General features: G+C 43.8%; 1 protein-coding gene across 2 annotated transcripts in view; it reads right to left on the reverse strand.

Annotated features, from left to right (window-relative positions):
- The window catches only part of ints2 (integrator complex subunit 2), an 84,270-nt gene that overhangs the window by 4,148 nt on the left and 55,610 nt on the right, over positions 1-24,512 (reverse strand). Inside the window, exons 17-23 of one of the 2 annotated variants that reach the window (XM_072469929.1) lie at positions 23,444-23,608; positions 22,949-23,150; positions 19,264-19,389; positions 14,469-14,670; positions 12,369-12,605; positions 4,348-4,455; positions 754-859 (exon numbers count right to left, since the gene is read on the reverse strand). In XM_072469929.1, the coding sequence (XP_072326030.1) occupies positions 754-859; positions 4,348-4,455; positions 12,369-12,605; positions 14,469-14,670; positions 19,264-19,389; positions 22,949-23,150; positions 23,444-23,608 (1,146 nt within the window). The remainder of the gene's footprint in view (positions 1-753; positions 860-4,347; positions 4,456-12,368; positions 12,606-14,468; positions 14,671-19,263; positions 19,390-22,948; positions 23,151-23,443; positions 23,609-24,512) is intronic. The other variant, XM_072469930.1, reaches the window with a different exon arrangement.

Here is a 24,512-nt window from a genome sequence, read left to right on the forward strand (position 1 = left end):
GCACTAAGGACTCATGTCATTATTTCTTACAGTCACTTTGTGCACTGTCCCATAGATAGATGTTTTAGTACTGGAATTCCCAAACTGGGTTCCACAGAACCCTGGGATTCTGTTGGATACGTCCAGGGGTTCTTTGGTAGGCCAGGTTAATGTATAAAATTTGAAATATTCTATGAAGCTACTTGTCCAGAGGCTGCATTTGGCTGCTGCTAGGCTCACTCTCTCTAAAAGCAAATTCAGCATTCGACTCACAATGCACTTGCAGACTCATAGAATTTACAATGCAAAAGGAGGCCATTCAACCCATCGAGTCTGCACCGGCCCTTACAAAGAGCACCCTACTGAAGCGTACGTAACATTTTTTGGACACTAAGGGCAATTTAGTTTGGCCAATCCACCTAACCTGCACATCTTTGGACTGTGGGAGGAAACTGGAGCACCCGGAGGAAACCTACGCAGACACGGGGAGAACGTGCAGACTCCACACAGGCAGTGACTTAGACGGGAATCGAACCTGGGACTCTGGAGCTGTGAAGCAACTGTGCTAACCACTATGCTACCGTGCTGTCCACTATGCTGCCCACAGAATAGTTCTGAGCAGTGACCTCAGGGGTTGGAAAGATGGATATCGACCCTTTAAGAGGAATTGAGCAAGGGAGATCTTGCATAGAATGAAACACAGGGACGTTGCCACATAAAGATTTAGTCGATGATACATGTCATGCTAAAATTGAAAAGAGTAGAGGACCTCACCTGTGAGTACAGTTCCCATGACATTGATAGACAAGCGGGCTACACTGAGAGACTTGGGTAGTGCATACTGGATACACAAGTGGGACAAAAGCTGAATGGCGAATATCTAAATAGAGATAAATCTTCTGTCAGAATGATAGAAGGGATCTGAGTATATTATTACATTTTATTACAGACAACTGATGATGTATTTCAAGCTGATTTGAATCCGACCAGCACAATGCATTTGACTCAGGAACCTGGTTTTGAATCTAGCATGGACTAAAACTGGCACAGAGACCTTCAAAGCAACAGTACAATTTGATGTAGTTTTCAATGAACAAGAATCCATAGGGCAAAACTGTTCACAGGCCATTATAAACTGCGATTCCACCCGAAGGCAGGTAGTGTGAAAAATATAAACAGATTACACCTGTTCCTCCCAGGCTGACGTCATGAGTTTTGGCAGAAGTTTTAATCTGCATTAGTGTACAATATCTGCATAGAAAGGTTTGATACCAACATTTCCACACCTTAATGAATGCAATAAACTGAAAAAGGTGAAAATTTAATATGCAGACAGATCAGTTCTCTTACATCTGAAAATACCCAATTACTCTGGCGCCATTGGATTATTATTTTTAATAATTCATTTTAATGAAGTTCACAATGGTACAGTGGTTTTAGAACACTGATTTATAAACAGGTCAGAAGTGGTTGTAAAGCCACAATTTTCATCTAGGTTTTCAGCTTATCTGGCTCAGGTCTTCTCCCCCACAAACCAAGCTGCCCAGAGGCATAATCAGCACGTCACAGCTGAGCTTGAACCACAGTTGAACCGTGGTTAGACTGCAGCTGGCTTTCAGTGTGCAGTTTTTGGTCCCTTAGGAAGGATATTATTTCCATACAGGGGGTGCAACGAAGATTCAACAGACTAGTCGCCGGGCTGCTGGACTGTCCTTTGACGAGAGTTTGGGGAAATGGGCCTTGTATTCTCTCGAGTTTTGAAGAATGAGAAGTCATCTCATTGAAACGTACAGAACACTTAAAGGGACAAGCGGGGTCGATGCAGGTAAGATGTTTCCCCTGGTTATGGAATCTGGAACCAGGGGATGCAATTTCAAAATAAGGGGGAAGTAACTTAGGACCAAGATGAGCTGGCAAAGCAGGCTCAATGGCCTATTCCGATGTTCCCCCACCCCCTCCTTCGCTAGTGACTCAAACATGGATTTTAAGCTGTCAGCTGCCTTTGTGCAAAGCAGGCTTACGATAGTAGAAAGCAGGCAGGAATCATTTCTGCCAGAAACTCTCTCACGGGCCAGAGCTATTTGTGGGAATGAACAAGTGGCAATTAAAATTTCATCTTAAACAGTTTTGAATTGAAATACTGACAGTGTTGTGTCATTCTGGAGTACAGGATATTAGATTAAAATCACCTGTGAAGTATGTGTAGGGTTACTATAGGGAGGAAAGAGTGCAGAATATTATTCAATATATTTCAAACACCTTTCTTTCATCCTGCCTTTTTGCTCATTCAACCTGCGCACACACATATACACAGACACATACCTCACACATATACACAGGCACATACCACACACATATACACAGAAACCACACATATACACAGGCACATAACACACACATATACACAGGCACATAACACACACATATACACAGAAACCACACATATACACAGGCACATAACACACACATATACACAGGCACATAACACACACATATACACAGAAACCACACATATACACAGGCACATAACACACATATACACAGGCACATAACACACACATATACACAGGCACATACAACACACATATACACAGACACCACATATACACAGGCACATACCACACACATATACACAGGCACATAACACACACATATACACAGAAACCACACATATACACAGGCACATAACACACACATACACAGGCACATAACCCACACAGAAACCACACATATACACAGGCACATAACACACACATATACACAGGCACATAACACACATATACACAGGCACACACCACACACATATACACAGACACCACACATATACACAGGCACGTACCACACACATATACACAGGCACATAACACACCTATACACAGGCACATAACACACATATACACAGGCACATACCACACATATACACAGGCACATGCCACACACATATACACAGGCACATACCACACACATATGCACAGACACCACACATATACACAGGCACATAACACACACATATACACAGGCACATACCACACACATATACACAGACACATACCACATACATACACTGACACATACCACACACATATACACAGGCACATACCACACACATATACACAGGCACATACCACACACATATACACAGGCACATACCACACACATATACACAGGCACATAACACACACCTATACACAGGCACATAACACACACATATACACAGGCACACACCACACACATATACACAGACACCACACATATACACAGGCACGTACCACACACATATACACAGGCACATAACACACCTATACACAGGCACATAACACACACACAGGCACATACCACACATATACACAGGCACATAACACACATATACACAGGCACATACCACACATATACACAGGCACATGCCACACACATATACACAGGCACATACCACACACATATGCACAGACACCACACATATACACAGGCACATAACACACACATATACACAGGCACATACCACACACATATACACAGACACATACCACATACATACACTGACACATACCACACACATATACACAGGCACATACCACACACATATACACAGGCACATACCACACACATATACACAGGCACATACCACACACATATACACAGGCACATAACACACACCTATACACAGGCACATAACACACACATATACACAGGCACACACCACACACATATACACAGACACCACACATATACACAGGCACGTACCACACACATATACACAGGCACATAACACACCTATACACAGGCACATAACACACACATACACAGGCACATACCACACATATACACAGGCACATGCCACACACATATGCACAGGCACATACCACACACATATGCACAGACACCACACATATACACAGGCACATAACACACACATATACACAGGCACATACCACACACATATACACAGACACATACCACATACATACACTGACACATACCACACACATATACACAGGCACATACCACACACATATACACAGGCACATACCACACACATATACACAGGCACATACCACACACATATACACAGGCACATAACACACACCTATACACAGGCACATAACACACACCTATACACAGGCACATAACACACATATACACAGGCACATACCACACATATACACAGGCACACACCACACACATATACACAGGCACATACCACACATATACACAGACACATACCACACACATATACACAGGCACATACCACACACATATACACAGACACATACCACACACATATACACAGGCACATACCACACACATATACACAGACACATACCACACACATACACAGACACATACCAATCTAGATAGTTACTGAATTACCTGCTTCTCCAGTTGCGGCTGTGCCAACAGTTCTGGAATGAAATCCAGACATATGTGAATGGAGGGAATTCCCGCCACAGTCAGAGGCAGCAGCTCACTCGGGTAACCCTGTATAAATATAATCTACAATTAATTTACCAAGATATGACACTACTGAGCACACCAAGTCTTTTGGAAATCTTGTAATAAAGAGAAGTAAGGGAGAGGGGGCCAATCTCTGCTGTGTCTCAAATCCACTTGTCAGAGGCGGGCTGGCTACACATTGTTATCCGAGTAGAGAAAATAAAACTCAAGAAATTTAAAACTACAACTGTTACTGAATAAATCTGCTTAATTTCCCAGATTTTCTAACCCTCCTGCAGGTGCGGCCAGTGACGGGTTTATTGATCCATGGTGCCCGGTGTTAGCTCATTCAAGTGGCATTTCACAAATGGGGCAAAGGTTTGCTGGCTGTTCCGGCAGGATCTTCCAGTGCTGCCGACAATGCAGCCCGTCGCGGATTTCCCGGTAGCGAGGGTGCATTCAACGGGAAACCCAGTTGACAAAGACAGGACCGGGGGATCCTGCCGCTGGCCAATGATGGTCTGCCTCCCGCCGCCACAAAACACGCCGGTGGGGTTGCTCTGCAAATCCCGCCCTTAACGTGAGTACACATTTTCTGACCATGCAGTGGTGTCAGATTGCCCCCGATTTTACCCTCATCTGAGGTTTCGAGTGATGCACTTTACAAACATATCACTATTTTCACAGTAACTTCATTGCAGTGATATTGGAAGCCCACTTGTGACACTAATAAAGATTATTACTATTATGAAAAGAAACCCTTGGGGAGACTGAGGCATTCAAATCAATGTAGGAACACTGCCAATGAACCAAGTGGTAGATTGGTCCACTGGTGGCGCTCAACTGAGAGATAGAAGTTGGGGGTCAAGCACCACTCCAAGGTACTAGATGGATACTACAGAGCAGGGAGTACTGCACTGTCCAGAGAGCCATCTTTCAGATGGGATTTTAAATGAAGCACCTAATTCCTTGGGTCAGGTGGATGCAAAACATTCCATGGTACTATTTGCTGAGTAAGAAAGGTGTTCACCCAATTGGGCAACATCTGTCCAAACCACCAAAATAGATTAACCAGTTAATCATCTCACTCTATATTTGTGGCACTTTCTTGTGGGAATTGATTGTCATAAATGCCAACAAAACAGCGACTACAGTACAATAAGTAATTCAATAGCTGTGAAGTGCATTGGACAGTCTGGACGTGGAAGGTGCGATATAGAAACACACACAATGTATGGCACAGAAGCAGGTCATCCAATCGTATCTGTGCCAGCTAACAAAAGAGCAACTCAGCTTAATCCGACTTTGCACTGCTTGGTCTGAGCCAAGAAGGTTACGGAACTTCAAGCGCATAGCCAAGTATTTTTAAAATGCAGTGAAGGTTTTGGTCTCTACCATCCTTTTGAGCAGTGAATTTCAGACACCCACCACCCTCTTGATGAAAATATAAGGTGTTGGTGAGGCCACATCTGGAGTATTGTGTTCAGTTTTGGTCTCCTTACCTGAGAAAGGACAGATTGGCACTGGAGGGTGTGCAGAGGAGATTCACTAGGTTAATCCCAGAGTTGAGGGGATTAGATTATGACGAGAGGTTGAGTAGACTGGGGCTGTACTCATTGGAGTTTAGAAGGATGCGGGGGGATCTTATTGAAACATATAAAAATATGAAGGGAATAGATAGGATAGATGCGGGCAGGTTGTTTCCACTGGTCGGGGAAAGCAGAACTAGGGGGCATAGCCTCAAAATAAGGGGAAGTAGATTTAGGACCGAGTTTAGGAGGAACTTCTTCACCCAAAGAATTGTGAATCTCTGGAATTCCTTGCCCAGTGAAGCAGTTGAGGCTCCTTCTTTAAACGTTTTAAAGAAAAAGATAGATACCTTTCTAAAGAATAAAGGGATTCGGGGTATGGTGTACGGGCCGGAGAGTGGAGCTGAGTCCACAAAGATCAGCCATGATCTCATTGAATGGCGGAGCAGGCTCAAGGGGCCAGATGGCCCACTCCTGCTCCTAGTTCTTATGTAAAAATTTCCCTTCAGCTCCCTTGAATACAAAAGTAGGGGAGGTTATGCTTCAGTGGAGTGTCATGGATAGCATGGTGGTCACACCACAGGCTCAGACTCCGCAGGCAGGAAGGGAATGGGTGACCACCAGGCAGAGCAAGAGAGCTAGGCAGATAGGGCAGGAATCTCCTGTGGCTGTTCCCCTGCAGAACAGATATACTGTTTTGGATACTGTTGAGGAGAATGACCTCTCAGGGGAAAGCAGTAACAGCCAAATTTGTTGCATCAGAGTTCTGCTGAAGAGGGGCAGGTAAAACGTGTAGCAATGCCATAGATATCGGGGATTTAAATAAGGGGAATAGATAAGCATTTCTGTGGTCGTAAACAAGACTTCAGGATGGTATGGTGCCTCCCTGGTGCTAGGGGGTCAAGGATGTTTTGAAGCAGTTACAGAACATTCTGGAGGGGGAGCGTAAACAGCCAGTGGTCGTGGTACACATCAGTACCAATGACAGGTTAAAAAAAAGGGATGAGGTCCTAAAAGCAGAATATGGGGAGTTAGAGTCGGACCTCAAGGTTAGTGATCTCAGGATTACTACCAGTGCCACATGCGAGCCATCGAAATAGCAGGATACATCGGATGAATTTGTGACTGAAGAGTGACAGGGTTTTAGATTCCAGGAGCATTGGGACTGGTTCTGGGGGAGGTGGGACTGTACAAAATGGACAGGTTACACCTGGGCAGGACCTCCTTGTGGGGGGTACTTGCTAGAGTGGTTGGGGAGGGTTTACACTAAAATGGCAGGGGGATGGGAACCTATGCAAGGATTCAGAGCAGGGAGAATCAAGAACAAAAGAAAAAGACAGCAAGGAGAATAATAAAATTGATCGGCAGAGAAATCAAAGACCTGCATCAGATAATGGGGCTAATAAAGGGGCTGGTTTAGCACACTGGGATAAATAGCTGGCTTTTAAGGCAGGCCACCAGCACGGTTCAATTCCCGTACAGGCAGCGGAATGTGGCGACTAGGGGCTTTTCACAGAAACTTCATTTGAAGCCTACTCGTGGCAATAAGCGATTTTCATTTTCATTTAATTTCATAATGAAACTGTAACAAAATAGTAGGGACGGGACAAGGAATATTAAAAGGACTAGGCTTAAGTTTTGTACCTGAATGTGCAGAGCATTCAAAATAAAATGGATGAGTTATTTGCGCAGATAGATGTAAAGGGGTATGATATAGTTGGGATTACTTCACCTAACAAGCACGTCTTTCGGGACTTGTGGAATGAAACCGGAGGAAACCCACGCAGACACGGGGAGAACGTCTGCATATAGATTGGGTGAGTTAAATTAGTCACCATACAATAGAGGAGGAATTTCTGGAGTGTATACGGGATGATTTTCTGGACCAATATGTTGAGGAACCAACAAAAGGAACAACAATTCAGAATGTTAGGTAATTTGGACATTCTTAATTCTCCCTCTGTACGCGAACAGGCGCCAGAATATGGCGACTAGGGACTTTTCATAGTAACTTCATTGCAGTGGTAATGTAAGCCTACTTGAGGGGGCGGCATGTGGCGCAGTGATTAGCACTGGGACTACGGCGCTGAGGACCCGGATTCGAATCCCGACCCCGGGTCACTGTCCATGTGGAGTTTGCACATTCTCCCCGTGTCTGCGTGGGTTTCACCCCCACAACCCAAAGATGTGCATTAGGTGGATTGGCCAAGCTAAATTGCCCCTTAATTGGAAAAAAAATAATTGGGTATTCTAAATTTATTTTTAAAAATGTAAGCCTACTTGTGACAATATAGATTATTATTATTATAAGAGAACAGGCCATCTTGTACTGGGTGTTGTGCAATTAGTTGGCAGTCTAGTTGTGAGAACATCTTTGGGGATGAGTGACCATAACATGATAGAATTCTTTATCAAGGTGAACAGTGAGTTAGTTGATTCTGAGACCAGGGTCCTGAACTTCAGTAAAGGTAACTATGATGGTATGAGACAGGAGCTGGCTATGACGGACTGAGAAACATTACTGAAAGGAATGACAGTGGACAGGCAATGGCATACATTCAAGGAATGAATAAGTGAACTCCAAAAGTTGTTCATTCCTATTTGGCGCAAGAGTAGAAATGGAACTTGGGCCAAACCTTGGCTTACAAAGTAAATTACAGAGAGTATCAGATTCAAAGAAGTGGCATACAAATTAGCAAGAAAAAGTAATAGACCCGAGGATTGGGATTGGGAACAGTTTAAAATTCAGCAAAGGCGGACCAAGTAATTGATTAAGAAGGGGAAAATACAATATGAAAGTAAGCTAGCGGGGAACATATAAAAACCGACTGTAAACGTTAAAGAGAAAAAGATTGATAAAAAAACGAATGTAGGCCTCCATACAGTCAGAAACGGGGGAATTCATAACGAGGAACAAAACAGTGGCTGAGGAACTAAATTCATACTTAGTTTCTCGCTTCACAAATGAAGACATGAATAGTGTACTGGAAGTTCTGAGAAACACAAGTTTCAGTGAGGAGCTGAAGGAAATTAGTACTAGTAAAGAAATGGTTTGGGGGAAATTAATGGGATTGAAGGTAGATAAATTTCCAGGGCCTGATAATCTGCATCCAGAGTACTTAAGGAGTGACTCTAGAAATAGCATATCCATTGGCGGTCATTTTCTAAAATTCTTTGGACTCTGGAATTGTTCCTCCAGAGTGGAGGGTTGCTAATATAACCCCGCTATTCAAAAAAGACAGGTAGAGAGAAAACATGAAATTACAGACCAGTGAGCCCAACGTCGGTAGTAGAGAAGTTGCTAGAGTCCATTATCAAAGATTTCATAGCACAGCATTTGGAAAGTTGTGGTATAATCAAAGTCAGGATGGATTTACAAAAGGGAAATCATGCTCGACAAATTTACGAGAATCTTTGAAGATGTAACTGGTAGAGTTGACCAGAGAGAACTGATGGATGTGGTTTATCTAGACTTTCAGAAGGCTTTCAACAAGTTCTTACATGGCAGATTACTATGTAAAGTTAAAGCGCATGGGATTGCGGGTAGTGTCTCGAGATGGATAGAAAGCTGGTGAGCAGACAGGAAGCAAAAAAGAATAAATGGGTCTTTTTCCAATTGGCAGGCAGTGACTAGTGGGGTACCGCAGGGATCTGTGCTGGGACCCCAACTGTTCACATTATATATTAATGATTTGGTCGAGGGAACTAAATGTATAATCTCCAAATTTGCAGATGATACAAAGTTGGGTGGGAGGATGAGCTGTGAGGAGGATTAAGAGACGCTTCAGTGGGATTTGGACAGGCTGAGTGGGCATATGCATGGCAGATGCAGTATAGTGTGGGTAAATGTGAGGTTATCTGCTTCGATAGCAAAAATAGGAAGGCAGATTACTATAAATCGAGAGGTGGATACTCATACTCAGCGAGACCTTGGTGTCCTCGTGCATCAGTTGCTGAAAGTAAGCACGGAGGTACAGCAGGTAGTAAATAAGGCAAATGGTATGTTGGCCTTCATAGCTAGATGGTTTGAGGACAGGAATAGAGATGTTTTACTGCAATCGTATAGGGCATGGGTGAGTCCACACCTGGAGTATTGTGTGTAGTCCTGGTGTCCTTTCGGAGGAAGAATGTTCTTGCTATGGAGGGAGTGCAGCGAAGGTATACCAGGCTGATTCCTGGGATGGTGGGACTGTCATATGAGGAGACCCCAAGTCGATTAGGATTATATTTATTGGAGTTTAGAAGAGTGAGAGGGAGGAACGTACAAAATTCAAACAGGATTAAACAGGGTAGATTGTTCCTGATGGTGGGGGAGTTCAGAACTAGGGGATCATAGTTTGAGACTAAGGTGTGAACCTTTTAGGACTGATGTGAGGAGAAATTTCTTCACCCAGAGAGTGGTGAATCTGGAATTCACCATCACAGTAGTTGAGGCCAAAACATTGTACAATTTCAAAGAGGAATTAGATACAGCTCTTGGGGCTAAAGGGATCAAGGGGCATGGGGGAAGGGGGCGGGATCAGCGTATTGAATTTGATGATCAGCCATGATCATAATGAATGGTGGAGCAGGCTCCAACGGCCAAATGGCCTCCTCTTGCTTCTATTTTCTATATGTTTCTAGTTGTACAGGCCATTAGTGAGACCACTTTTGGAGTAGCGTGTACAATATTGGTCACCTTATTTAAGGAAAGAAGTAAATGCGTTAGAAGGAGCCCAGACAAAGTTTACCAGATTAATACCTGGTATGGGTGGGTTGTCTTATGAGAAGGTTAGATGGGCTAGGCTTGTATCTGCTGGAGTTTACAAGAGGTTACTTGATTGAGACATATAAAATCTTGAGGGATGACGCGGTGGCACAGTGGTTAGCACTGCTGCCTCACAGCACCAGGGACCAGGTCTAAATTCCGACCTTGGCTGACTGTGTGGAGTTTGCACGTTCTCCCAGTGTTTGCGTGGGTTTCCTCTGGATGCTCCAGTTTCCTCCCACGATCCGAAGATCTGCAGATTAGGTGGAATGGGCATGCTAAATTGCCCCGTAGAATCCAAAAGGTTAGGTGGGGTTTACTGCGTTACGAGGATAGGGTTGGGGCATGAGCCTCGGTAGGGTGCTCTTCCAGAGGGTCAGTGCAGACTCAATGGGCCGAATGGCTTCCTTCTGCACTGTAATGATTCTATTCTATGACAAGATGTATGTGGAGAGGCTATTTCATCTTGTGGGATAATCTAGAACGAGGGATCACTGTTTGAAAATAAGGGGGTTGCCCATTAAAACAGAGGAGGCAAAATTCTTTCACTGAAGGTCATGAGTGTTTGGAACTCTTTCTCTGAAAAGGAGGTGGCAGCAGAGCCTTTGAATATTTTGAAGGCTGAGCTGGATAGATTCTTGGTAAGCAAGGGGGAGATAAGTGATCAGGTGTAGGCGGGATGCAGATTTGCGGTTACTATCAGATCAGTCATGACCGTGCTAATTGAAGGAGCTCGGAATACTGCATGGCCTGTTTCTGCTCCTTGCTCATATGTTCTAATCATTCTCCCAATTACTTTAAATTTATATCTCCTGGTTATGAACCTCTCGTCAAGAGAAATGGGTCCTTCCATCCACTCCACCTCGGCCCCATATAATCTTATACACCTCAATTAAACCTTCCCTCAGCCTTCTCTGCTCCAAAGAAAACAACCCCAAGGCTCCAAACCTTTTAACCTCCAGTCCTGACAAATCCTGGTAGATTTCCTCTACACTCCCTCTAGTCTGATCACACCCTACAATGTGGTGATCAGACTGTAAGCAGTACTCTAGCTGTGGCCTAGTGTTTTTATACAGTCCTAGCATAACCTCTCTGATCTTATTTTCTATGTCTTCATAGAATCATAGAATTTACAGTGCAGGAGGCCAATCGACCCAGCGAGTCTGCACCGGCCCTAACAAAGAACACCCTACCCAAGCCCACACCTCCACCCTATTCCCGAAACCCAGTAAGCCCACCTAACCTTTTTGGACACTAAGGGCAATTTATCATGGCCAATCTATCTAACCTGCACATCTTTGGACTGTGGGAGGAAACCGGAGGAAACCTACGCAGACACGGTGAGAACATGCAGACTCCGCACAGACAGTGACCCAAGCCAGGAATCGAACCTGGAACCCTTAAGCTGTGAAGCAACTGTGCTAATCACTATGCTACCGTGCTGCCCAAGTATTTTGGCTAAGTATCGTCTTGGCTAAGTATCTTTTGTTTTCTTCACCAGCTTCTCAACCTATCTTGATACAACTCCTGCAATTTGCTTTACTCTTCTCTAGAGAGGCAGCACGGTAGCACAGTCAATCTCATCACTGTTAAGAGATGTTTCAGGAAAAGTAATCCTTTCTGTGAGGCACTAAGAAATTTGAGCATTACTTAGATTTATTCCTTAAATATTCAGCACCGACCTGAAAGTGAACAAGTTTGGCAATATTTGGATCCGCAATAAACATCTGATGCAGGAGACAGCAGATGAGGCACTGCACCTCCCGTACATTGCTCAATAAATTCTCCTGCGTGTTCTCCAAGGATTCAGACAGACTGCTGGATTGGTCCTGCTGCTTCAGGATCTTTCCTGTGCTGTGAGATCTCTCTTTGTCAGTCGGTAAGCAGATCTCCAACAAAATCTGAACGGCTGCACTGTCCTGTAAAGAGAGTCCACTTATGTGAGGTCAAATTTTCTTCGTCAAGTAGCCAAAACAAAAAAATCATCTAAAGGCAGTGTGCAAACACACATTTGTTCAGAATTAAACTGGATGCCATTACGATTTATTTTATAGATCCCCATACCCATAACCTTGTGATCTAAAATGCATTGCCTGAAAGGGTAGTGGATACAGATTCAATAATAATGTTTAAAAGGAAACTGAAGAAATACTTGAAGGGGAAAACATTTGCAGGGCTACGTGTGACAAATTGGATAGTTCTTTCAAAGTGCCAGCACAGGAACAGGAGTAGGCCATTCAGCCCCTCGAGCCTGTCCCACCATTCAATGAGATCATGGCTCACCTGTGACCTAACTCCATATACTTTGGTCTGTACCCCTTAATCTTTTTGCTTAACAAAAACCTCTCCCAGATTTAACATCTGATCTCGCTTCAACTGCTATTGTGGGAGAGAGTTCCAAAACTCTCACACCTTTCTAAGTGAAGAAATTCCTCCACAACTCAGTCCTAAGTAATTGACCCTTTATCCTGAAAAGTAACAGATCTGAAAAGTTAACCAATTTCCTTTCCACAGATGCTGTCAGACCAGAGTACTCACAGGAATTTTAGTTTCAGATTTCTAGTATCTGCAGTATTTTGTTTTGCGTTCCTTGTAGGAGTACATCCAAGTTTCACATCTTTTACAAAACAATGTTTTTTTTTTCTTACTACCAAAGTGAATAGCCTCATAATTCCCCACAGTATACCCCATCTGTCAACTTGATGCCCAATCACTCAATTTATCCTGGAGTTTTCCTCAGAGCTTACATTCCCATCTAGCTTTGTATCAGCAGACTTGGATACATTATTCTCTGTCTCATCATGCAAGTCATTAACAGCGAATAGCTCAGGCCTGGTCCCTACTGTACCCCATTCATTACAGCCTACCACCTTGAAAATGTCCTGAAAATGTCCCATTTATCCTCAGTCTTGTACATAAATCAATCCTGTATCTACGCTAATACATAAACCCCAGCTCCCATGAGCATGTAACATTTTGTGTAATGCCTCATCAAATGCCTTTTTGGAAATCCAAGTATACTACATCTACTGGTTCCCCTTTATCTACCTTAATAGTTACAGATGCAACAAAAGTTGTAATAAAATTTGTCAAACATTTCCCTCTCATATAGGTAGTTAACACTACTGCCTTAGCGCCAGGGACCCGGGTTCAATTCCAGCCTTGGGTGACTGTGTGGAGTTTACATCATCTCCCCGTGTCTGCGTGGGTGTCCTCTGAGTGCTCCAGTTTTCTCGCACAGTCCAAAGATGTGCAGGTTAGATGGATTGGCCATACTAGAAAATTGCTCCTTAGTGTCCAAAGATGTGCAGGCTAGGTGGGGTAACAGGGATAGGGCGGGAGAATGGTCGGTGCAAATTCGATGGGCCAAATGGCCTTCTTCTGCACTGTAGGGATACTATGGTAAAACCATGCTAACTTTGTCTGATGATACTATGATTTTCTAAGTGCATTGTCTCAATAATAGCAATTTCCTGACAACTAATGTCAGGCTAATTGGTCAATATTTCCCAGTTTTCTTTCTTCCTCCCTTCCTGAATAGTGGCATTACATTTGCCACCTTCCAATCTGCTGGGATCATTCTGGAATTTAGGAAAACCATAATCAGTGCACCCACTATCGCTGTAGCTATTTCTTTTAGATGTAGTTTGTCCTGCGACTAACCCTGCACCAGTTGAGGAAGTACAATACGACCATTCATTGCAGGACACACATGAGACTGTCTAGACACACTAGGCTAACCCCTGGGAAAACGATGGCACACATCTGACTCCTGTTCTTACCTGGGCTGACAACAAGGCGTTTTTCAGCTCCTCTCTTGTGACCTCTGGAGCTTCAGGTTGCCCCATCACCCCCATGGTGTTATTCTGATACGGTTTGCTGTCCTGATCCACGTTCTCCTTGAGGTGAGCACTCAGGTAGGCTTTTGAAGCTAGAAGGTAGCCATTGAGCATGTGAAGGGTAATGTCCATTAAGGGGGGACACCTGAGGTTAAGAAACAAATAAATTAAAAACACTGAAACAATCACCTGCCCATAAAACAGTAAATATTGAACAACGCACATCCAGCCAAGGGTTAATAATAGTTGGGATTTCATATTTAAATGAACTTGGGGTAACCGGAATCTGAAATTGGAATTTTATTCAGTTTGGGTCAGGTCAAAGTCAAAGACCAGAAAGGATCCAAACATCACAGCCCAACATTGCAGGGGAGAGGCACCTAGAATTCTTAAGGATACTTAATGAATTCTCCGTGTACCCGAACAGGTGCCGGAATGTGGCGACTAGGGGCTTTTCACAGTAACTTCATTGCAGTGTTAATGTAAGCCTACTTGTGACAATAAAAAGATTATTTTTATTTATTTATTTAGTACAAAGCGCAGCAAACCTGGTAAGATCCCAGAACTCAAGATTCCACCGCATAAACAGGAGGGAAGGTTCAGTTCTGGGCACCTTTCATTACAAACGATATATTGGCATTGAAGGTGGTAAAAGTTTCAACATCAGTTTGCAAAGTCCATGAAAAAATGCTTATCGGCATTGAAGGGTGTACGGACCATATACGTGGTTGGGTGGGGTCATTCGGCCCTTCAAGCCTGCCCCGTTGTTCAATAAAATCATGGCTGATCGGACCGTGGCCTCAGTTCCACATTCTGCCTACCCTCACTAATCTTTGACTCTCGTTAGTCAAAAATCTATCTACCCCTGTCGTAAAAATATGAATTGATCCAATATCGCTGGGGAAGAGAGTTTCAAATTTACAAGATCCTCGGAGAAAACATTTCTTCTCATCTCCATCTTAAATGGGAGACTGCTTATTTTTAAACTGTCCCCATGTTCCAGTCTGTTCCCCACAATGGGAAACATCCTTTCAGTATCCACCTTGTCAAGTTATTTCAGCATCTTGTATGTTTCAGTAAGATCACCTCTCATTCTTCTAAAGTCTAGTGGATACACGCCCAGCCTGCCCAATCTTTCCTTGTAAAATAACTCCCCCATTCCAGCATTAATCTACCAGAATGATACCTCGACACCAAGAGTTCAATAACGAGAAGAGATTACATAAACTTATGTTGTATTTTCTGTAATTTAGACGATTACGGGGTGAATTGTTCAAAGCTTTCAAGGTAATAAGGATGACAGGATAGATAAGAGAAACTATTTCTATTGTTTGGGGGAGACCTAAGGTAAGGGAACATAATCTAAAGATTAGGGACAGACCATTGAAGAGCGAAATTAGAAAATACTTCTGCACACAAGTGGTATAAGTTTGGAACTCTCTTCTGAAACAGCAATGGATGCTAGATCAGTTTTGAATCAGAGATTGACAAAATTTTGTTGGCCAGTGGGCAACACGGTAGCATAAATGGATAGTCCCAGGTTCGATTCCCCGCTGGGTCACTGCCTGTGCGGAGTCTGCACGTTCTCTCAGTGCCTGCGTGGGTTTCCTCCGGGTGCTCTGGTTTCCTGCCACAGTTCAAAGACGTGTAGGTTAGGTGGATTGGCCGTGATAAATTGCCCTTAGTGACCAAAAAAAAGGTTAGGAGGGGTTATTGGGTTACGGGGTTGGGTGGAAGTGAGGGCTTAAGTGGGTCGGTGCAGACTCGATGGGCTGAATGGCCTTGTTCTGCACTGCATGTTTTAAGTTCTATACAGAGGCCAAGGTAGGTACAAATAAAGAAAGAGACAAAGAACTGACTGCCCATAAAATAGTGGACATCACCCTGATCTCAATGATAGGCGGGTGGAACAAGCTTGAGGGGCTAAATGGCCCTCACCTGTTCCTAATGTTACTAAGAAGTTGCTGCAGCAAGTTCCACCCATCAGTACCACCACAATGGCATAACTTCAACCTCTGAATGCACTCCATTGTAATCTAGAAGACTTTTCAATTCACAAAATGTTCATGGTGTCAGGAATATGGAAAGTTTTATTTAATAAAGCATTTTTATTCTGAATTTTCAATTTTTACATTTTACAACAATAACAAACCCACCCAACACATTTGTAGGCCTGCCTATGAAGCTGACCAGCCAACATACAACCCACGTTCTCCCTGTATTCACAGACAACCCCCCCCTCGCCTTCTCAGCTGACGCACCACTTTCTCTGTGGACAGCAGGTTGAACCTCGCCTGCAGCTCCTTCTTCTTTGCCAGCAGCCCCGGATCCGGGTCCCCTGCATGCCTCCCATCCACCTCCAACATCTCTTCTTTCAACTGTTGGCCTTCTCCCTAGCCACCTTAGCCTTAAACAAGATGATCTTCCCCCTCACCACTGCCTTAAGGTCTCCCAAACGACCAACGGCAAGACCTCCCTGTACAATCAAACCCCACATGCTCCTCAATTATCTTCCCGATCTTATATAGAAGGAACTCCAGTCTGCCAACAGCCCCACATCCATCCTGCACCCTGACTTCTGGGCCGCCCCCTTCTCCAGTACCACGTCCATCCAGTGTGGAGTATGATCTGAGATCACAATTGCCGAATACTCTGCCCTCTTTACTACAGCCAACAGCACCTTCCCCACTACGAGAAAGTAAATCCTTGAGAATACCTTGTGGCCATGCAAAACCCCCTGAATACTCCCGATCCCTCGGGTGTAAAATTCTCCATGGGTCAAACCCCCCCAACAACCCCGGGGCAGGGTCAGCGGGTGCAGCTGGGATGTATCCGCCCTCAGCAGAAATGTGGAAAATTAACAAGATTAACAATGAACTGCCGATAAAAACAAAACAACCAAAAAATAAAAAGACTAGCAGGCACCCAGAGGAATAATGATGTGATTTATCCAGTAACAAGATTAGCAGGCGTTTAGTGACATTGAGGTGCGAATGGCCGTAACAGAAACATTGCTTACCAGAGATCAAGGAGGCTATACAAATGATATTTCTAAAGGCTAGAAATTAGAGCAGGTTGAGAGCAGAATCCAGAGAGGAATATCAAAGAGACGGATCAGAATAACTGCTAGCATCCTCAAAGCAGGCTAGTTCTCCATCCAACAGCCAGACCAGCAAGTTCCAAATGTGATCCGGGCCACGGAAGCGCGTTCCATCTAACATTTAGAGTCACGGCAGACTTTAGACATTCTCCTCTGAAAGGAGAACCTGAACCATGAAGAGACGTTTTCCCAGATTTGGTCACCTAAACGGTATTGTGTGGTAACTATTAACTGGATTTGACCTAGAGAATTACTAAAATTGGATATTGCTTGGGAAAAGGGGTGTGTGATGTGAGTTCAGGAATTGTAGCTATATCAGATTACACAGTGTGTTTAGTTATTCATATACTTAAGTGTCATAGTGTACATTAGTCTTTGGTCAAGTTTTCTCCCCTTTTACTTTAATAAATATTCTTTATTAATTGTTTACACAATGATTGGATTGGTTCCTCACTGGGCTGTACAATATTTCTCAAATGATTCCAAACAAATATACACCACTAAGAACCTTTGGGGTTTTGAGACATTTTTGCAAGTAACATCAGTGGGGTTCTTAACAATGGACATCACTGGCTGGATGAGCATTTGCTGCCCATCCCTAATCGCCCTTTGAATGGAATGGCTTGCTTGGCCATTTACAGAGGCATTTAAGAGTCAAGCACATTGCTGAGTGTGGAATCACACGTCGGCCAGACCAGGTAAGGGCAGCAGATTTCCTTCCCTAAAGGGGCTGGTTTAGCACAGTGGGCTAAATAGTTGGCTTGTAAAGCAGACCAAGGCCAGCAGCGCGGGTTCAATTCCCCTACCAGCCTCCCCGAACAGGTGCCGGAATGTGGCGACTAGGGGCTTTTCACAGTAACTTCATTTGAAGTCTACTTGTGACAATAAGCGATTTTCATTTCATTTCATTTCGAAAGGACTTCAGTGAACCCGATGGATTTTAACAACAATCGACAATGGTTTCATCTTAATTCCAGATTTTATTTAATTCAAATTTCACCATCTGCTGTGGTGGAATTCTAACTCTGGTCCCCAGATCATTACCCCTGGTCTCTGCATTACTGGTCCAGTGACAATAGCACTACGTCACCGCCTCCCATAATTGCACTATGGCAGCACGAAAATCATAATTCAGTTAAAAATAATTATGTGAAAATTAAATAATTGGAACGCGTAAAAGTGATCATGAAACTGTCAGATTGTCGTAAAAATCCAACTAATTCACAAATGTCCTTTCGGGAAGAAAAACTCTCGCAGTAACCCAGTCTGGGCCAACAACAAATCCATTTTCACACTAACATGGTGGACTTTTAACTGCTCTCTGAAGTGGCATAGGAAGCCAGTCATACACGTGGTCTGTAGTGGCTTAAGAAGCATGATCACACAAAAAACAACTATGGGGTTGGCAATAAACATCAGCCTTGTACGCTATGCCCAAATCCAGAGGATGAAGATAAACTGAAAATCCATTAGAATACTCAAGAACAGGAAAAAGCCCATTCAGTTGAGACTGTGCATCACGTTTAGTTTTCAAGCCAGCTCTTCTGACTATGAAGCAACAAAGCTACTGAGCCAAATTGATACATTAGCTTCATACATTTGAAGTGATTCTTGCTCCCGTTATTATTGGTGACTCACCTATACACTCTCCGGTCACATCGCAACACAATCAGTGGATCGACCATCAGGTCGTTCTGAGTGTACTTCTGTTGGCGGAGTAGCTTGGCTTTTGGCTGCAAGGCATTCACCGTCATCACCCACAACCTTCGCAACACACAAAAGACATGATGTTAGCTGTGTTTCACAAAGCTGACAAGGCAGTACTCAACCAAGATTCTGAGAACGGAGCCCCTTTATGGTGAACTCATGATAAAACTCTTTAAAGTGAAAACCTGCAAATGATCAGAACGATTAAAGAGAGCTACATGTCCAGGGTGATCATGAATATTTAATTTACCCCCCTCACTCCACACTCTGGAATGATCTTTGGAATAAAGAAAGACATGTGGATTGAAAAACCTATGCTGCTGCAAAGCTTCAGTTGGTTAATTCACTAATCCGTGTGAAACAGCCCCATGGAGCAGGCAGGGCCCCAGGTTTCATCTGCAATCTCTGTTGCTGAGTTAACTAATCTCTTCCTGGGCTCTACAATTGGATTCAGAGGGTCAGAGAGAGCGGGCCACTGCTGACAAGAACGCATGTATTGAATGTCAAGATCGAGTTCATGATGATGCTATCCGTCATTGCATACCCTGTCAACACTCGCCTTCAAGGATCATATATTGAAGAGTGCCATTTAGAAGTGGCAGCTATGTTACAATTATGAAGATTACATTAGATGTGGGACTGCTCTATAAATCTAAGGTAAACGTAGGAGTCATGTGACCTGTTCTGAAGTCTACCTGCCAACAGGCCTGGGTGTCTGACTGCAAGAGAAATAAAGGAGGCAACCATTTTACTGGGAAGTGGCTAGCACTGCTGCCTTACAGTGCCAGGGACCCGGTTCAAATCTGACCTCAGGTGACTGAGCGGAGATTCTTCCTGTATCTGCATGGGTTTCCTCCGAGTGCGCCGGTTTCCTCCCACAGTCCAAAGATGTGCCGGTTAGTTGGATTGGCCATGCTAAATTGCCTCTCCGTGTCCAAAAAAACTTAGGTGGAGTTATTGGGATAGACCCATGTCCCCACCTTATGTAGGGTGCTCTTTTGGAGGGTTGGTGCAGACTCGATGGTCCGAATGGTCTCCTTCTGCACTGTAGGAATTCTATGACTCTATTCTTCTCTTTATGTTGGAAGCAATGACAGCATCCTGTCTGTTAGCAATGGAGAGTAAGTCTCCAAAGTCTAGAAAAAAAAAGTTGGGAATGCTTGGCTGTAAACAGTATGCTTTAAATAATCTATTTTGTTCCATGATGAAAGAGAGTTGGGCTTTCAAAAATGGCTAATTAGCAGCTCTACCTAGATACATGGCCCATGCAATTCATGTTACCGGGGGAAGGATGCAGAGGAAGCCATTGTGATGGTCAGGTTACAGACTTTCTTAGAGCATGACTGAATACCACAGACAGTGTTGAGTCTGCCTGGATCCGGGCGGGAGAGGGGGGAGCAGCTTGAGGCCAGAAAGGTTGGTATGGTTCATCGTGCTGGATTGTGGGTGGAAGTTTGCACATGGATTGTTGAGATCAAATTCTCTGAGACTTCCCCCACAACCCAAAGATGTGCAGGGTAGGTGGATTGGCCATGCTAAATTGCCCCTTAATTGGTTAAAAAAAATGAATTGGGTACTTTAAATTCATAAAAAGAAAATTGTGGAGAGTTAAAACAAGGCTGGGAGAGTCACCTAGCTTGGACTAGAGGAGGGTCTCTGGAAAAAGAAAACATCACTGTGAAAGACTGTTGTAAGATTACAAGTTACTAGGCTGTGGAAAGAAAACAGGAATAATCCCTTGGGAGCTAACAGTCACTCTGGATTGATTCTGAGAAAATTGAACATTTACATAAAACGACAGTGTAAAACTTTGTGTGAAGTATGTTTTTTTTCTGTTGGGCTAGGAAGAAGAATGGGTGATATTTAAGGTACAAGTTGCCCTCAAAGACAGTGTTTAGTTCACAGTGGCCTAGAGTTTCTGGTGTCTGCATGGTCGAACCCCAGAGTGCCGGCCCGGAAGGTGCACTGGTGAATCCTCCAGAAGTCCCAAATCAAGGATTCTCTGGGATATTGCCTGGGAAGCTTCACTTTCTGTCCAGAACTCTTACATTCTGAGTAAAGTCAGAGACTTAGATAGTTCCGACTCACTTACGAGAACAGTTATCCAGCAAGATTGGTTGGATTAAAAGCAGTTCTATTTCCTGGGTAACTATACCATCGACCCCGACTCAACATTGGGTAACTGTACTACCCTTCCTAACCCCGACCCCATGTATACTCCCATACTACCCCCTGAACCCCTGACTAACCCCACAAACACCCTTCCACCATCTTCCCTTATCCCAACTACCGTCCCCGCCAACCTCCTGATCCCCCCCACCCACCCTACCCACTTACCTTCTCTCCATAGCTTTTCAAGGTGGCTTTGGGGCATTTACATTTACCGGTATATGGCAGTTAGTGTTGCAAAAAGAAGCAGTGGCTCATCTGTGCCTGCACTATGACGGAAGGACTCCAAGAGCAGGTACTCTCCACATTTCTCAAGATGCCTGGTTCGGCGGTCTGGGCAAAAAAATGTGGGGCTCCAGACTAAGGTAAGTAAGTTAACAGGAGCGTAGTGTCAATCTCTTGGTGATTGCCACTCCTTGGAAGATTCAGTGCAGTGTTTTTAATTACAGTAAACATCTAAAAATGTGAAACCTTGACATGTCATTCTTTCAGCTATTAACTGGAAGTCCAAAGTTCTTTTTTTTAAAAAACGTTATTGGACTCCATGGGGATTGTAACAGCTAAGAGAACTGTAACACAGGAGGAGAGAGAAAAGAATCTGGCTAGTACGATATATTTAAACAAAGATCTGATTATAAACAATAGATGCTGGTCATCGAGTTACATTGGTGAATTCTCAGTTACCATCTCTATTTTCAAATCAGTCTATGCTGATGAGAATCAATGTGGATAGGGAAGATTTGTTGAAGCTTGCCAGAGGTGTTTAGAAGCAAAACAGCCACGTACTGGCATGACTGACAGTGCTCAACTCTTGACAGCGCAACTGGGCAACAATCCTTGGCCAGTTCCTTCTTGACTGGAGATAGTATGAACGCACTTTCTGTTGTATGTCAGTGGGAGATGGCGTAGGTAAATCAATACCCCAGCTGAGAAAGATGTCAGCAGCGCCAGAAAGAGCTTTTATGGACCAACTTGGACAGTTTAGGCCGACACTCTCTGGAGTTTAGAACAATGAGGGGAGATCAAATTGAGGAATACAAGCTGATAAAAGTTATGGACAAAATAGACGTGGAGTAGATGCTTCCTCTTGTGGGGCCTTAGGATAAGCGGTAGAAAATTTAAAACAGAGTTGAGGAGAAACTACTTCTCCGAAAGGGTTGTGAATCTGTGGAATTCGCTACCCCAGAGTGAGGTGGGTGCTGGGACAGGAGAGCAAATTTGAGGAGTCAGACAGATTTATAATTGGTAATGGGCTGAAGGTTTCTGAAGAACGGGCAGGACGGTGCAGTTAAGGCCAGGATGAGATTAGCCACAATCAAAATGGCTTAACTCTGCTCCTAAATCTGATGAACCTCTCTTTAGATCATTCAAGGTAATGGTGCTTAAAAATAACAGGTAAATTAACTTGCAAACCATTTGGTAATATCTATATCAAAGGCGCTGTTACCTCCTTGGCATAACTGTGTTGAGAAGCATCCAAAGCTGGTTGACTATTTGGAGGATTCGTCGGGGTACATCTGCATTCAGCAACCGATACAAATCCAACATCAATGCTTCTGCAAATGGGATAAGCTCACTGGCAGACAGGAGCATCAAGTCCTCCAAGGTCTGCATCAATTGGGTATAATTGGTAGAAACCATCTGGAAAGCTGGGAGATGACAGGCATTGTGTAGATAAGTGAATGATACAATGAAAAAGAATGTCAGCATGCAGGGTGTATTTCCAAGTGCCTGACAAATACCAAAACACCAGGGTGGAAATTATAACCAATTTGTTACAAGCAGTCAGCTCGATATTTATACACATGCACAATAATAAAATACTTTCTTCCTGTGAAGTGATTAGACGTTTTTCTACTACTAGTGCTGTTTGAATTATTTAATTGGTGTCATCTGAACTCCTCAGAGGCATGCGACCACAAATCAGTTAACACGCCGTTACCTTCCTGCAGCTTCTTGGGTGAGTGGTGCTTGGCTCGGCTGGTCAGCAGCATCCTGGAGAGCAGTGCATCCGTGCCCGTCACTTCTTCCTCGCACATCCAGTCATCCACCATGCACAGGTGAGGATAGTTTGTGGCCAGCAGGCGCAACAATGCAGAGTGCAGGCCTAAGGAACAGGAAAGCCTCAATTCAGTTCAAGGTGAATCATGATCAGCAGTCATTGTTCACAAACATCTAGCGGCTGCACCTCCTGCCAACTCCCATCTCCACAGATGCTGCCAGTTCTGTCGAGAATTCCCAGTATTTTCTGTTCTGACAGCTGTTACGCCATCCTGGACAAGTGCGTGGTCAATTCTAGCCCCACGTGCCCTAGTCACAACACAAGTGGATTAACCAATAATTCCCATACACACTCCCCTAATCTTTGGTCCTTGGCTGTCCAATGATTACAGTCACTAGGTTTGTAAGTTGAAACACAATTGCTGTTTATTTATAACAAGATTAATGGTGAATATGCAGCAGATACAGTGGGTTAAATATTAATAAGTATCTAATTTGTACTGGAGCCCGCCTCACCCCCTCTATATTATATTATATAATATATATTATATATATCATATATACTCACACACACACACACACACACACAAGGCAGACAAACACAGAGGGGATAAATAGGAATAAATGTAAATGAAAGAGAAGAGTCTTTGCTTCAAATGGTGTTTCGCAGGATACTTTCTTCACAGTAAGCTTGTGGATTAAAGCCTCTGGTGTATATCCTGCAATGATCTTCCTTACGGTTTAGAATATCACCCACTGCTTCTCCTGGGAGAGGCTCTTTACTTCACATCAAACTTTGCTTCCAGGAGTCTGCATTTTCGGAGAGTGAGTGATCAGATTCTGAATCTTTCCTGTCCAGCCTGTAATGGTTCTCCTGTAACCAGATTCATCCAGCCTTTCTGCCAGCTCAGAAACACAGTCTTTCTGGAGAAGTGGAAAGACAGCCGGATCTCTCACTAAGCGGTCAAAACGAAACTGAAAGCTCCTTTGGTCTCTGAACCATTTCAGTG

This window comes from Scyliorhinus torazame, chromosome 12 (genome assembly GCF_047496885.1).
Source record: "Scyliorhinus torazame isolate Kashiwa2021f chromosome 12, sScyTor2.1, whole genome shotgun sequence".
NCBI lineage: Eukaryota > Metazoa > Chordata > Chondrichthyes > Carcharhiniformes > Scyliorhinidae > Scyliorhinus > Scyliorhinus torazame.